The 15590-nt window shown below is 59.0% G+C and overlaps 1 protein-coding gene across 1 annotated transcript; it reads left to right on the forward strand.

Annotated features, from left to right (window-relative positions):
* Positions 1-270: 270 nt before the first annotated feature.
* Positions 271-15343, forward strand: PROM2 (prominin 2). The gene is made up of 25 exons (XM_004685999.2): positions 271-417; positions 1827-2094; positions 2707-2756; positions 3167-3369; positions 3458-3578; positions 3852-3915; positions 4174-4263; positions 4602-4801; positions 5175-5249; positions 6031-6094; positions 6299-6458; positions 6754-6906; positions 7767-7890; positions 8367-8455; positions 8581-8665; positions 10677-10823; positions 11329-11400; positions 12123-12215; positions 12342-12395; positions 12688-12768; positions 12987-13055; positions 13356-13445; positions 13669-13775; positions 14114-14188; positions 14314-15343. The coding sequence occupies exons 1-24, from the start codon at positions 271-273 to the stop codon at positions 14175-14177; spliced, it is 2670 nt and encodes an 889-aa protein (XP_004686056.1). The 3' UTR covers positions 14178-14188; positions 14314-15343.
* Positions 15344-15590: the final 247 nt, after the last annotated feature.

Below are 15590 nucleotides of genomic sequence, written 5' to 3' on the forward strand. Positions count from 1 at the left end.
GGCTATTTCCACCTTGCTACCTTGCTTGAGGGTGGGGTGGGAGGAAAACAGCAAGTGGTCACCAGGGCAGCAATTCTTTCCAGCAGCTCACAGTGGGGGAGGAGAAAAAGAGGAGGAACAGGCAGACCCTGGGGAGATCAGCCCTTCCTGGGAAAGGCCGTCAGGGGGCCAAGATACCCCAGTACAGGTGCCAGGCTCAGCTGAGTCAGACAGGAAGTGAGGGATGGGGGCAAGGTGGGCACAGTCTGCTTTTGGCTTTCCGGCACAATCATGGTCACAGGGGGTCCAAGGCCTCTCTCCACATACCGGAGCAGGGTCACCGAGGACAGTGCTGCCTCTGGACCCAAGGTGCCAGGCACCCCTAGTCCATTCCTTGCTGCAACCCTGATCCTCATCGCTGAGTCACCCTTTAATGAGGTCCGTTTCCTGTCTGCACCCCGTTATTACCGGGACCATTCCTTCTATGACTGTATGCTTGTCCCCTGGCTGTGTGAAAACTGGGGGCAGCCATGGGAAGAATGACTCAAGTGCAGGCCCAGCCTCGACTCAAACTTAAGTCCCTTGTTTACTGTCGAATCCTCATGAGCAGCCTTCAACCCCTGTGCCCCTCTCTCACCTGGCAAACCAGAACTTGTGGGTCAGGATAAGAGACCAGCTCCTCTCTCTGGGGCCCTCAATATTGGGGGGGAGGGCTGCCATAGAAACTCATAAACTTCTGTTCTTTGAAAACAAGTGACACGTGTTTGTTGAGCAGACACTGAACTACACAAATGAGCAAAAGAGAATTAAAAATTGCCCATGACTCCATCGAGAGAGGATCACTGTTCTGGGCCCTTGCTCCAGGTATTGCTTGGTAATCAACCATCTGTGCCTGTTAATGCACCATGAGTCCCTCTCAGGTCCAAGGAGTCTTTCCACATAATTTTTTTATTGACTACTGTGTGTCCTGCGAGACACTCGTTTTACCAACTCCTTTGTGGTGGCCTTCAAGACTGTTTCTGGTATTGTAGGCAGGGCTGAAATATCCTCCGTGCATTTAGTCAAGTTTCCCCCGGCTGGCTCAGCTACAGGCACCATCTGGGGATTGGACACACAGCCATTTGCAAAACAAAGACATGTGTAGACACATCTCTGGGCACATCCTTGATTAGTTCTTTCAGCTGATGACTGGCTAGGGCACTGATGGGCCAAGGGGCACACCTTTGCTGGGACTCGCCTTCCTAGAGGACTCCGAACGCAGGGTGCCCTGCATCCCAAAGGCTTGCTCTGGGAGCCACTCTGGCAGGGCCTGGCCGCTGCTCTGCTCAGACTGGCCTGGCAGTGGGCACAGGCCTGAGAAGAGACAACAGGCCCAGAGGCAGCTGGGAGCGGGCCTGGTTCCTGGGCCTGTGTGGCTGGTCTTGCCACCCCTTGGGCCAGAGCTTCACTTACTATCTGTGTTTTCCCAGCCCTCAAATCAGGCTGCTGGGCCTGGGCATGGAATGCAGTCTTGAAACTGGGCCATTCTAAATAATCCAGAACTGCTGAAGTGCCTCCCCTCCCCAGCTCCAAGGCGGCCCTTTCAGGAGGGTCTGGAGAGGGGTAAGGGTGCCCAGCTCTCTACCCCAGGCCTCTGAGGGCGGGCCGATCCAAGCCCTGCCCCCTAGCCCTGGCCTCCGCCCCTGCCCTTCCAGCGCTCCCGGCGGGAGCCCAGGTCGGCTCGGGAACCCAAACCAGTCGGGCCGGTTTTGAGAGCCGCGGGAAGGAGGCTGCTAAAGGATGCACGGCCTGCCCCGTGCTCTGCCTGCACTCTCCGCCGCCTGAGCCGGCTCCTGCTTGCCCCGCAGCCCACCGAGCCCACCGGCGACCCCATGACGCACAAGCCGGGCGTCCTGGCGCCCCTGCTGGGCCTGGGCCTGGTGCTGGCCCTGAGCCTGTCCGGGTCGGGGGCCGAGGATTGCGGGTCCCTGGGCCCAGCCGAACACCTGGCATTCACTCCCGCTGCTAAGGCCCGGTGGCTGGCCCCTCGAGTCCGGGCCCCAGGGCCCCTGGACCCCCTCTACAGCACTGTGCGCAGCTTTCTCTCCGTGGTGCAGCTCAACCCCTTCCCCTCCGGTGAGTTGCCCCTCCTAGGACTCGCATCCAAGGCTTTGGGTCCCCACCCTGCACCCTTATCCCCTCTCCACCATGGGGCTGCCTACTCTGTGAACGGGCACTGCAAAGGCAGGGTCCCAGGGTTCCCCATCCGCTTCTCCCTCTCCAAAGCCCAGGGGACATCACCTGGCCTAGGCTCCAGGACCTTCCTGTGTGACCTTGGACGGACACTTTGCTTTCTGGACTTAGTGTCTCTTCTTAATGCAGAGGAAATTACATTAGATGTTCCCAAAGAGCTAGCTAAGACTTCTCCCCTTTAGTGCTGCTTGGGTTTGGAAGGGCCAGGAGGGGATGCAGGACCTCTCCCTTCTAGGCCCCTGCCTCTGGAGGGAAGGACTTGGGGTCAAGGACCTTCTCTGCTTTTAACCAAACCGCAACTTGCAGGCCTTACCTGGTGGGTCCAGGTGGACCAGTCCTCCCCTCAGACCTCTCTTCTCTGGCAGCACCTAGATACTGTTTCCCCTAAGGGCGCCGTGTGGTGGGAGGAGCCCCTCCCCAGAGCCCACCTTTGCCTGCAGTGGGGTGGACACGGGCAGGCTGCCGCTGCCTCCACACCCCCCACTTTTTCCACAGAGCTGGTGAAGTCCCTGCTGAATGAGCCATCCTCTGTGAAGGTGGATGAGGTGAGCCCTGCGGGGAGTCCAGGGCAGGGGATGGGGTGAGAATGAAGGGCTGAAGTAATCTGCACTGGCCTCCAGGGTGGCATCTCATCAGGTCTCCCTTTCCCTCCTCCACAAGGCTGCAGTTTGCAGACCTGCTTTGAAACCTGCGACTTTGCCATCGATGGACCCTGGGGTGGGGGTGGGGGTGATCCTTGCTGTGAGCCTGACTGCCCCTGAACTTCAGTTCCCTCCTTTGTAAGATGTAAATAGCCAAAGGACTCCCACGGCATGGCTATGGGAGATGCTGGAAAGCTCTGGTCTGTTTGCGGTTCCCCATTCCCAAATATCCACTGCGCCCCCTCCACCCCCCTCTGGGGCAGTGGGTTGGGTGTGGGGGTCGCGACAGCCTCCTCCCTTGCCGCCCTGAGCAGGTGGTGCGGTACCAGGCGGGCTACGTGGTGTGCGCGGTGATCGCCGGCCTCTACCTCCTGATGGTGCCTACTGCTGGCCTCTGTTTCTGTTGCTGCCGCCGGCGCCGGCGCTGTGGGGGCCGACTGAAGACGGAACACAAGGCCATGGCCTGTGAGCGCGGCACCCTCATGACGTTCCTGCTGCTGACCACACTCGTGCTGCTGTGAGGGGCGCCCAGGTCAGGTGGGGGGTGGACTGAGGTGCCAGGTGCTCAGGGACATCCTGCAAGCCCTTTGCCCTCCCCGCCTCAGGATCGGCATGGTCTGTGCCTTTGTCACCAACCAGCGTGTGCACAAGCAGATGGGTCCCAGTGCCGAGGCTGTGCCTGAGACTCTACTTAGCCTGCGCGGCCTGGTCTCTGATGTCCCCCAGGTGAGCAGAACCCCTCACCCCCTGTGAACTCCTGAGGCCCAAGGAGGATGGAGCAGAGTGGGGCCTCAAATTAGCCCATAGTCTGCAGATCAGAAAGGGTGCCCCTTCCGACGTGCTCCCGACTGCCCCCTGCTGGAGAGTTGCTTTAATACACAAATGCTCCCTGTGTCCTCAGGATGGACACCCAGCTCTGTGGGAACTGGGGCCATCAGGAGTAGGGGTCAAGCTGTCAGTAACAAGGAAGGGCAGCTTCACAGCTCTGTGTTTGTCTAGGAGCTGCAGGCCGTGGCACAGCAGTTCTCTCTTCCCCAGAGGCAAGTCTTGGAGGAACTGGATGGTAAGGGTTACCAGCTGTCCCCGTGGTCCCCTGCTCAGACCTGCCTGGGGGGTCTCGCTCATCCCCTTCCCCTGGGACCCACCTGGGAACACCTACACAGAAGCTGAGGAAACAGGCCCACCTGGCAGCACAGCAGCCCCTCTACAGCAAGACCGAGAGACCAACGTCCACCCTGCAGAGCCAAGTGCTGGGTCCCGGAAGGCTGGGAGAGCCCCAGGTTCCTGGGGGCAGCTCTGCAGACTGCCCTGTGCTCTCCAGGTGTCGGCCTGAGCATCGGAAGTGCAATCCATGCCCAGCTTGGGAGCACTGTGTACCAGGCTCTGGCGGCCGTGCTCAGCTTGGGCCAGGGTGAGTGAGACTAGTACCCTAGGTGGGTGTGGGGAGCGGCAGGTGTCCTCCTGGGGGCACACCCCGCCCTCATTCAGTTATGATTTCTGTGCCACCTCAGCAAGCCCCACCCATGTCTTTCGACTTTCCCAGGGCTTTATCCCAGAACCCCAGCCTCCTCAGCCTCCCTGCCCAAGTTCTAGTTTAACATGCCCTGGAGCAGTTTCCATTATAACTACCAAGGTTAATGACCTGAGATCCCTTTGAGTGGGGGGAAGGGAAGGTGTTCTGCCACCTGCAAAGCCTCTGAGGATGCCATTAACAGTAGAAACTGCTCAGTCAGGATGTGGGTCTCTCAGCCCTGCAGATCTCTGCAGACCACCTCCAGGCCCTGAACGCCACCTCAGTGGAGCTGGGGCAGAGACAGCGGGGCTTGGAGCCAGCTGTCCGGGAGCGCCGGGAGCACCTCCTCACCCTGCTGCAGGAGCCTGTCTGCCAGGGCTGCGCAGAGGCTCTGCGCCAGGCCCACACCCTGGAGCTGGGAGCCGACTTCAGCCAGGTGCGGGCAAAGGACAGGCTTCTTGGAGCAGAGGGCCTCTGCCTGCTGCCCCAGGGATCCCGGGCAGCCTGTGTTCTCTGGTTTACTGAGGCACAGCCCTGACCCCTGTCCATGGTCTGCTCTGCCCCTCTCTTCATACGTCCTAGGTTAAGAGACTCATCCTCGCTTTGGGGCAAGAGTTCTGGGCATGCGCTGTGTTGGGTGCTTCAAGCACTTAGCCCCACAAGTTCTCACTGCCACCCAGGGTCGCAGGGCTGTACTGGTCCCCATTTTACACGCGAGGACCCTGAGGGGCCAGAGGCCTGTCCCCATATTTCCCCAGAGAGCCCTCTCAGGCCTCTCTGTGGACATTGTCTTTGCCTCCCCCATCCAGGTGCCTTCTGTGGATAATGTCCTGCGTCGTCTGCAGGGAGTCCCGAAAGCCAATTTCTCCGACATGGTAGAGGAGGTATGTGCCTGCCCTGGCTACCTGATTTCTCCTGCCCTCACCTGGGAACTGTTTCCACCCCTTTGGAGTAGGACCTAGTTGAGCCTAGGGCTTGGGCCTAGTCAGGGCTGCACCTATACAGAGCACCCTGGGCTGTGTCCCGAGTACACGTGGTCCGGTGGGGGCAGCAGACCGGCGTGAGGCAAAGAAGAGAGATCTAGGACCCCCCGGGAGGTGGAGCCAGGGGTGCTGGCAAGGGAGCACGCACAAAAACTGGTCTCCAAGGACAGGCAGGCTGTCGTGGGTGGAGACAGGCTGTGGGGGAGGGTGCGGTGTGAGTCAGCACCTGTGACCCAGGGCCTGGAAAATGCCACAGTTAGGGTGATTCAGTTGTGCTGGGTAGCTGGAGTGGAAGGTTCCAGGAGGAAGAAAGTGGAGGCTGAGCCTGGAAGAGTCGCTCGGAGCAGGGCTTTAGGGAAATAGACCTGGCAGCCAGGTGCAGCACAGGTAAGCTAGATGAGAGGACCGTGGTGGTCCCCTGCAATAGGCTAGGCAAGGTGGGGTAGGGAGAGAAAGGAGGTGTCCTTGAGGGATAGTATTTGGGGAGTGGAGTCAGCCTGGGCCGAGGAAGGGAGTGAAAGCCACAGACCAGCCACAGACCGAGGGGACAGAGGAAGTCTATTTCCTGTTTCCTGAGCTGGCAGCGCTGAGGGATGCCCTCCTGGGCCTGATGACTTCAGGGGGCCCCAAGCTGGGGCCCCCCATGGAGAGCAGGAGGCACAATTGCATCTGTTTCTGACAGGAGAACAGCACCTTCAATGCCCTTCCGCTCCTGGCCGCCTTGCAGACAGCTGACGCCGTCAGAGGTGAGGCCCTGCAGGGGCCAGGCGCTGCCACCCCACTACCAGAGAGGCCTGCTGAGAGAAGGGCGTGCTGGGAGGGGACAGGAAGCTGTGCACCTTGGCCAGGCCTGACGGCGAGCGGCCCTCTCTGAGCGGCCCAGGTGCCCTCCTGCCCATCTGCCTCCTCCCTGGTGCCCTTCCCATCTAAGTCCCTGCTGTTTGGGGCAGAGCTGAAGAAGGTGGTGAGCCAGCAGCCTGAGGGACTGAGGACACTGGCTGAAGGGTTTCCAGGCTGGGATGGGGCCTCTCGCTGGAGCCACGCACTGGAGGAGCTGGAACAGAGCAGCCGCCCTTACCTGAAGGAGTTACAGAGATATGAGAAATACAGGTGCCTGGGAACCTCACAGGTGGGGTGGGCAGTGCAACCTCTCAGCTGCCCCGGCCCGATGTTCAGTCCCCAGTACCCCCTAGTTGTACTAAGTCTGCCTCCGTTTATGCCATGACACCTGGGCCTCTGTGTCCCCCCTCGGCCATGTACTTTTGGGATCTGAGTCTGGGGAACCCATAGGAAGAGTGGGTTCTTAGGAATTGCACAGCTTTGGCCTCGTGGCCCTCCCCGCCCCTGGGTTCTGTGTAAGCCCATCTGTTCCCTTCTCGGTGACACTGCACCTTCACTGTTGCAGGTGGATTATGGGCTGCGTGCTGTGCTCCGTGGTCCTTCTTGTGGTGGTCTGTAACTTGGTGGGCCTCAACCTCGGCATCTGGGGACTGTCTGCCAGAGAGGACCCCAGCCACTCAGAAGCCAAGGGAGAGGCTGGAGCCCGCTTCCTCATGGTGTAAGAAGGGCTGGGGCAAAGGGAGGGGGTCTCTCCCCATTGGGCTGGCCTCGTTCCTCTTGTTCCTAATGTGGCTGTAGGAGTGAGTCCCAGGAATCAAGAGATTAATTTCTAGTTCTGTCCTTGGCACCCGTTTACCAGATGGCCTGAGCAATTTGGCCATCCATCTAGGCCTCAGTGTCCTCATCTGTTTAAAGGGTTGGACTCAAGCAAGAGTGGCAGATAAAGAAGTGGTTCCCCATCAGTGGCAACTGTGCGGTCACTGTTCCCTCTCCCGTTGAGGCCTCAGAATCCTTCTTAGCCCAGCAGCCAGGCAGCACCACCAGCGGGAGGGGGCAGCAGAAGCAGGACTTTACCACCCTGTGCTAGTTGTCTCCCAGGCCAGCACTGCCACATTCAACTGTGCAGGGCGCCTGGCAAGAGTGGACTCAACCAGAAATCAGCCCTGGTCTCAAGCCCAGTATGTAGCCATGCCTCTCTCGCAAAGAAGCCCTAGGCCAGACGCTGGTCTTGCTCAGACCCTGTAGGTTACTGCCCTTGCTCGATGCCCATGCCAGGTGGCTCTGTTGACTGAGGTGCTGGGCACCTCCTGATTCTATGAGCAGAACAGCTACCCTCTCCAGGCTTCAGGCAATCAGGGCATTGGTGATAGGGTGGGGTGGGGAGGAGGTGGGACCCTGAGCAGGCCTCAGTTCTCCCCTGTACCCAGGAGGCTGAGCCCCTGAGCCCGTCTTCCCAGAGGGCTGTGCTCTGGGACTGAGTCTTTGAAAATGACAGTCCCGGGATGTGGCTGGGCACAGTCTGGTCCAGGGCAGGCAGCTGCCTCTGCCGGGTCTCAGCCCCGCCCTCTGCTTCCTCAGGGGTGTGGCCATCAGTTTCCTCTTTGCTGTACCCCTCATTCTCCTGGTCTTCGCCACCTTCCTGGTGGGCGGCAACGTGCAGACCCTGGTGTGCCGGAGCTGGGAGAGCGGGGAGCTCTACAAGGTGTGCCTGGCCCACCCCAGGCGGCCCGGAGGGCGGTCGAGGAGATGTGGTAGGGCGGGACGGTTGGAAGGAAGTGGGGCCAGAGGCAAAAGGGAGAGAGGGACAGGAGGAGTGACAGAGATGGCCAAGGAAGAGGCAGAAAACGGCTGGCGAATAGAGAGAGGAAGGTGCCCATGGGCCAACTTGCTCTCCTAACCCTGAAGGGTTTCAGCCAGCCGGGCCCCTCTGCTGTTCTAACCCCGAGTCCGTAACCTGGAACCCTGGCTCCCCAGCACTTCTGGCAGGGACACCAACGTGCCGGCCCAGGTTTTCTGCTAAAGACCTGACCCTGCCCCACCTAGAGATTCACAGGGGTGGGGGGAGCTGCTGCAGGAGCTAGCGCCAGAGTTTCGGGGGTGCTTTGCGCTGAGAGTGGTGGGCGTGGGAGCCTTTGTGTCCGTCCTGCTCCGGTCCCATTTCTCCCTGCCCATCTCCAGTTTGCAGACACCCCGGGGAATTTGCCTCCATCCATGAACTTGACCCAACTTTTTGGTCTGAAGAACGTCAGCATCTTACTGGCCTATCAGTGAGTGGGAAACCTGGGCTAGGGGCTGGGTAGGAGGAGGGGCCGTGCGGATGTCCCCTTAGGGTGATGGCAGCCCTTCTGGCCTTCCCTTTTTCTCATCTTCGATGCTTGCCCTTTCTCCCCAGGCAGTGCAGGCAAGGGGCCGCACTCTGGAAGGTCCTACAGCTCAATGACACCTATGACCTGGAGAAGCACCTGGATATCAACCAGGTTAGGAGAACCATCTAGAAGACTGTGGGGACCCCTCCTGCAGGTCTGCAGGTCTCCCCTCCTCCGGTCTTGCCTCTGTGGAGAGTCTGGCTCCTGGAGCCTTAGATGTCTGCTACAGTGATCAAGTGCCCCCGGGCAGAGGCCCCAGGTGCAGGCTCAGGGCTTGGCCAAGGGCTGGAGCTCAGGGGCGATGCCAGGGTAGGTGGGTGGGTAGGGGTGAATGTGGCCCACACTGAGCCTGTGCTCAGGGGAAACCTGACAGCTGCAGTTGTCACAGGAAGGGATGGTGACAGTGAGCGAGGGAGCCAGGGTGTGTCCCGACGAGGACTGGCATTTGTGCTGCAGTTGGGAGCGGGGTGGCTGGGGAGCAGGGCGTGACGGTGAAGGCGATGGTGATGGGCTGGTGCTAAGGGCTGGCGAAGGCCCCTTGCTCACACTGCCGGTTAGTAGGTGGCGGCAGCGCTCCACTCCGTCTGTGCCTGTCTCCTAGCCACTGCACTTTCTGGAACTTGGTGTGAGAACTGCAGAAATATATCCTTGCTGGCTGGAGATCATCCTGGCACAAAGAAAAGGATGAGCTATTTCACAGGGGGTGATGTGCCTCGAGAATGTGGCTCTGCGGGGGTACGGAAGCTGGAAAGCATCCCTGCCTGCCTTGCTGTTCTGAGTGACGTGGGAAGAGAGCTGCCTTGACCCCGGGGAGCCCTTTCCACACACCTCCTGGGAAAACACACATTTCCTCCATCTGCCTCTCCACCCCATGTCGCCCAAGTGTGCTATCTACATCTTCCTGGATCTTCCAAATCCTTTGAAAGTTGGAAGCCCATGGGGTAGTGTAGCCACATGGCCCAGGTTTCAATCCTAGCTCCCAGCCTGCATAACCTGGAAGGTCTGTGGAATGCCTTAGCTTGCTCTTCCTCTGGTGTTGTCTCTAGCCTGAAGAGAGGGCCCTGGGACAGGCCCAGTTAGGTCAGACGGCCCCAAGGATGCAGGCTGGCCAGGGAGGGCTGTAGAAGGGGCCTGGGCAAGATGGAGCCTGTGCTTCCTGGCTGGAAGCCAGGATTCTCTGGGGAGTGAGCGTTGGGATGGGGTCGTCCCAGTCCTGGTTTCTGGAGGGAAGGGGCCCTGCAGGCAGAAAAGCCTGGACAGATAGCACCCAGGTTCAGGGAGACAGGACAGTCCCCCAAAAGTGACCTCCAGAGAGCTTGTCCTCAGGGAGGTGACAGGCTGCTGACACTGAGCTAAGTAAGGTGCCCTCCAGGGCACTGGCAGCCTCTGCCCGCTTTCAGTCCTGTCCGGAACATGCCTGTTACTGATGCCCGAAATGCTGCTTCCAGATCCCTCTCAGAGGAGGCCCAGCCCCTTCCAGGAGAAAGCAGAGTCACAGGACAGGGCGGGCTGCAGAACTTCAGGGAAGTGAATGCTCTTCTCTGGCCTGAGTTTCTCTTAAACATCTGTTAAAACACTGGAGCTGAATTGCATGTCCTTTAAAGCTCTGCTTGTAAAGTCAGGAAAACGCCAAGAGTTCTTTTTAAAACCGTGGTCTGTTTGGAAATGTGAGTGTGTCTGTTTGCTCATCTGTGGAGGAATGCACAGCTCCATTCCTCCATGTGTGCATTTTCACTCAGTCACCACTTGTGCCTACCACGTGTGAGCCTCTGCTCCAGACATGTTTGGTCAGATGGGCAGATGAGGTGTGCTCCCACCCCTCTAGTTTTAAGGGACAGGTGCTCCGAAGGCCTCAACATGGCTGAGGTGATACAGACAGGCTGGAAAAGTTATTTTTAATCAGATGGTCAGAGAAGGTCTGTGCCCCTGTCCAGTCACCAGGCAGGTTCTGCAGAACTGGGTCTTGGCGGGGTGGGAGCAGAGGCCAGCCAGGAGCCGGTCTGGAGCTGCAAGTGTCCAGGGTGGGGGCCCTGTGACTCCAGAACTGGGATCCTGAGGCCTGGGCAACCCCTTGTCTGGGAGAGTCGCTCTGGGCATGCCCCCACTTTCCTCTTCCTTGCAGTACGCTGCCAAATTGCAGCAGGAAGTGCAGAGCCTTAAAGTGAACGTGCAGAGTCTGGACCTGCTGAGCCCAGCTGCCCGCCAGGACCTGGAGGCCCTGAAAAGCAGTGGCATTGAGAACATCCACTACCCTGGCTTCTTTGCCCAGGTCAGCAGCGGACACCTCAGGCCAGCTCAGAGAGGAATGGGCCCACACCACACAGAAGCTGGGGCTTGTTGCGCCTTGCCCCAGCTTCTGCCTTCCCACCACTTGTCTATAGGTCCCTGGGGCCTCTTCCTGTGCGTGGTGTCCCCAAACCATGTGCCCCCACCCTATAGCTTGTGTCCCGCTTGTGGCCCTGACCTCTCTGCTGTGCAGAAGGCTGGTGGGAACGTGCCTCTTTGTTGAGTTACACCACAGGGTGCCTGGACAGTGTCTGATATGTTTTACAATTTCAGGTCAAACCCACTGTGACTGATGTGTCACAGTAGACTTTGTATTGGCCTCACGTCAGCCCCTTATGATGGTAAAGCAAAGCGCACACCTCAGTTTCAGTAGATGCCATTGCAGCTCCGGGAGGTTTTTGTCGCTAACTGATGTGGGGTAGCTTTGAAAAGATGGGATTCAGGGGTTGCTGGGGTTCACTCTTCTGACCTCTCCTGTTGGCCTGCAGATCCAGAAGCCTGTGGTGAATACTGATATGAAGAAGCTGACCCAGGAGCTAAAAAGACTGGCCCAGGCCCAAGTGAGAAGGGGTCAGAGACCCCGTGGGGCAGCAGGACTCAGAGAAAGGCCTGGGAGTTGGGGGGGGGGGTGGCGCAGCACTTCAATTGCAAGGGAGTGGCTGTGAAGCCAGAGCACTGAAGGCCCTCCTCAGTGAGGGCTGGGCCTCCAGATGCTTAAGGCTCTTGCAGTGTCAGTTTTGACTCAAGCTTTGCCACCAATTAGTTGTGTGACCTTGAGCAAGTAATTTGCAATATCATGGGCCTCTAAATGCTCACTGCTTGCAAAATCTGCCAGACAGATCCTATGAAAACATTGTGATGGATCAGAGACTATGAGTTTCCTCCAGAAGCTAAACACTACAGGAAAAACAATGTAGTGTTTGTATTTATAAATCTTCAGAGTTTAAAAAGCTCACTTTGAGACTTTGCATTGACCTCACATCAACCCCTTATGATGGTAAAGCAAAGAGCACACCTCAGTTTCAGTAGTTGCCATGGTAGCTTGGAGAGATTTTGTGGCTGGCTTAGAAGCACCAAGCAAACTAGGGGTGGGCCTGGAAGGTGGGCTTAGCCTCCCCAAATGCAGATCAGAATCAAGAGCTTAGGCGCCCTGGCTTTCTGCCTGTGAGCCCCATGTTCACCACCCTTCAGTATGTCTGGCTGAACAGCTCGGAGGGGGATGTGTTGGCAGAGGCTGTCCTGTTCTGGGCAGGGTGCCGTTCTCATCTCTGTCTCCCCTCAGGACAACTCTGTGCTACAGCAGCAGCTGCAGGACGAGGCGCAAAGGCTCAGAAACCTCTATCAGGAGAAGGTCCTCCCCCAGCAGAACCTTGTGGCAAGTGTGGAGACCCAGGGAGCCCTGAGGACTAGGGGCAGGGAGGGCCTGACGAGAATGGAAGCATTTCGAACTGTCCCTCCCTCCCAAATCCTCACCTAACCAGCCTTGGTCTCTTCTCGGCAGGCCAAGCTCAACCTCAGTGCACGGACCCTGGCATCCTCTGCCCCAAATCTCCAGGTGGCTGCTGGGGATGGGGAGGGAGGGGTGGACAAGTGGGCAGCAGAGGGCAGGAAAGGTGTGGATCACGCCTGCACTGCCAGGTCCCATCAGAGCTGAGAGTGAGAGTGGGAAGAGTGGAGGTGAGTGGGTGCTTGCTGGAGGGCCACCGTGAGTGGCCTTTGTGTCCTTAGGTCTAACCCCCACATCCTAGGTGAGCATGCTGTGTGTTGTATGTTGAGTCGTGAGCGGATGGATGACCGAGTGCATGCTCCGTGACTGAGTAGGGCACTGACCAGCTCCCCTCCCCCAGGTGGAGACCTCAGGTATCCTGGACAAGGTTTCTTACCTGAAAAGAGAGCTGCCTTCCTGGGCCAACCGTGTCCTGAGGAATGTGAGTGGGGGGGGGGGTGGGACAGGGGACGTGGGGCTTCCTTAGATCCAGAGGTGGGTGGAGGAATTAGACACACAGAGCCCCATCCCAGGCTTCTCCCCCAGCTCTGTCACCTCACCAGGAAAGCCAGCTTGGCCGTTCCTAATGGTGCCAGGCATTGGGAGGTGGGGTGCTGCTTCCAGGGGCTTCTCCCAGCCCAGCGCTGTTCTTTCCTGCAGCAAAGCGAGTGTTTCCTGTCTCGGGAGATGGGCTACTTCTCCCAGTATGTGGCCTGGGTGAGAGAGCAGGTGAGTGGGGGCCTCAGACCCCTCCTGGCCTCAGAGCAACAACTGGTCACCCAACCGCGGTGATACCAGCCGTTCGTTCACCCTTTTCTTCTCCCCCCACCCCCAAGACCCTGGGGTTGCCCCAGGCCTTTAGGAATAAACCCAAACCCGTGTCCTCCCCCTCCCCCCACCCCCACCTCCGGCCCTGAGTGTGTCCTGCTATCCTGCGTGCACTGCGGTGTGTCTCACTCTGTGCCCCGTCAATCTCAATATGGGGGCCTGGGGGTCTCCACGTATATCTGCCTCGTGGTTACTCCACAGGTGACTCAGCGCATCGCCACCTGCCAGCCCCTCTCTGGGGCTCTGGACAACGGCCGTGTGATCCTGTGTGACATGATGGCTGATCCCTGGGTGAGTGTCCCCTAAGCTCCTTAGGGCTCACAGATATTGAGGCCTCCGTGGGAAGGCCAGTGTGAGCAGGTCGTAAGGCGAAACTAGCCCCCAGGCACACACCCCAGCCCTCCCCCTCAGCTCTTGAGTGTTTCCCAGGCCCCTCACTGAGTGAGTGGGGAGCAGGGATGCTGACATCGAGGCCTAGCCACAGAGAGATGACCCACGCCGCTGCCTGTTCTAGAATGCTTTCTGGTTCTGCCTGGCATGGTGCACCTTTTTCCTGATACCCAGCATCATCTTTGCTGTCAAGACCTCCAAATACTTCCGTCCCATACGGAAACGTCTCAGGTGAGGGGGCTGCCAGGACCTTGGGAAGCAGCAAGGGCCCAGCAAGGAGTCTCTGGGCCCCATTCCCTGCCACACCCTGTCCCAGACACCCCGCCTGGCAGGGGAGGTGCATGCCTAACCCGAAAAGCCACAAGTTCTGAGGAGCCCCAGGGTCAGACTGTTCTCCTGTGTGTCATCCCATACCCTTATGGCCACACACCCACCAGGCATAGCATTTGGCGACTCTTCCCATCCCTGGAGGGCTCCCAAGGCAGCAAAGTCCGGACTCTGGGCTTGTGTCTGTGCTGGGCAGGGGCTGAGCCTGGGTGTTCACTTGCTCTCTTTCTGCGAGGCCACAGCTCCACCAGCTCAGAAGAGACTCAGCTCTTCCACATCCCCCGGGTCACCTCCCTAAAGCTCTGAGAGCCCAGTGGGTAAGTGCTTGGGGCAGGGCGGAGGGGGCACGGCAGTGTCTGGGGGTTGGTTCCGTGCAGCAGGCCTGACGGGCCTGAGCCCTGCTCTCCTGCCTCGCCTCACCAGCTCCATTCTTAATCCACAGCAGGGGTGTTTGCTGGCAGCCAGGCGCTGTGCAGGGCTGCCTGCTGCCTTCCCTGACTTGGATTGGACCAGAGGACTTCTGTTGCTCTTGCTGCCAGAGCCCAGGCCAGCATCCAGGCTTCAGTTGTCCCCCAAATCACCACCTGACTCCATTTTCCCCATTTTTTTACCCCCTTTCTGCTCAGAACACCATTCATCCTTGCACATTCAACTTCTGCTGAGCCCCAGAGCCCACAGGTTCCTCCCCGTGTCTATCCCTCATCCTCGCTGTGATACAGCAGTCCCAGGGTCGGTCTGTTCCCCACCTTTTGGAAGCCGTCCCCTGCCTCCTGGGTGGGAAGGAGACTGCCCAGCCCCACTCTGCCGCCATGGGCCCTCCCTGCTCCTGGCTCCACCCCTCCTCCCCAAGCCCCCTACTCACATCTGGTGCACCCACTTGCCCCAGCTTCGCTTCTGCCACCTCCCCAGATCATTGCTCCTCCTCCAGGGAAGCCCTTTCCCCCATATCTCCTTTTTACCTTATCCTGCTACCTTGCTGGTCCTCTAAGGAACCTCCTATCTGACTGCACTGGTCAGGTAAAGTCACCAAGAGTCCGGAGACTCTACAGCCCAGATCTGAACTGACCTCAGACTCTGCCTATGGCCCTGGGGCCCCTCGGACTTGGACCCACCACAGGCCATGACCTGTCTGAGGCCAAGGCCCTGGCCTGCACCTGCGTTAAAATAGTGCTGCTGTGCCCAGCTCATCCCTGAGCACTGGGCCCCTGGGAAGGGCCCTGGGCCTAAGCTGGGGCCCCTTCACCACCCTCCAGAAGATAATATCGACAACCCCACCCAGCTTTCTTACGAGGGATCTGGCGACCTCGGCAGGTTTTTGCACTCTGGCCCCTTCCCTTCTGCCTGATTCATGTGGCCTAAGGTCATCCCTCATTCACCCCTGTGTCCTCTGTGTCCTGGACCCTGAGTTCCAAAAACAGGGAAGAAGAAGAGGAAAGAGGAGATGGACAGAACTCAGATCCATTAAAGTGTCCCTGTGCTCCTAAGCCTCGTCTTGGATCCTTGACACCGCCTCTCCCAGGCAATGAAGCCTGCCTGGTATTTAATTGTGTTTGTGGCGAGGAGAATCCAAGGCCTCCTCTGACCATGGGTGTGCAGGGGTCCCCCCAGCAGTCAGCACATGGGGTGTGGGCCAGGCCCTGGGAGCAGGCAGACCTGGGTTCACATCTTGGCTGCCCCGCTGGTTAGCTGGGGCACACGCTGCACGGGCCCCTGGGCCTC

This window comes from Condylura cristata, unplaced genomic scaffold (genome assembly GCF_000260355.1).
Source record: "Condylura cristata isolate star-nosed mole 26May11 unplaced genomic scaffold, ConCri1.0 scaffold00020, whole genome shotgun sequence".
In the NCBI taxonomy this organism is placed as follows: Eukaryota; Metazoa; Chordata; class Mammalia; order Eulipotyphla; family Talpidae; genus Condylura; species Condylura cristata.

Excerpts from the sequence above, each read along its gene's own strand:
- PROM2 (XM_004685999.2), top strand. The coding sequence starts at position 271 with ATGGTCACAGGGGGTCCAAGGCCTCTCTCCACATACCGGAGCAGGGTC. Across the intron at positions 10,824-11,328 it reads ACCCTGGCTTCTTTGCCCAG|ATCCAGAAGCCTGTGGTGAA; the intron begins GTCAGCAGCGGA and ends GTTGGCCTGCAG. Across the intron at positions 11,401-12,122 it reads AAAGACTGGCCCAGGCCCAA|GACAACTCTGTGCTACAGCA; the intron begins GTGAGAAGGGGT and ends GTCTCCCCTCAG.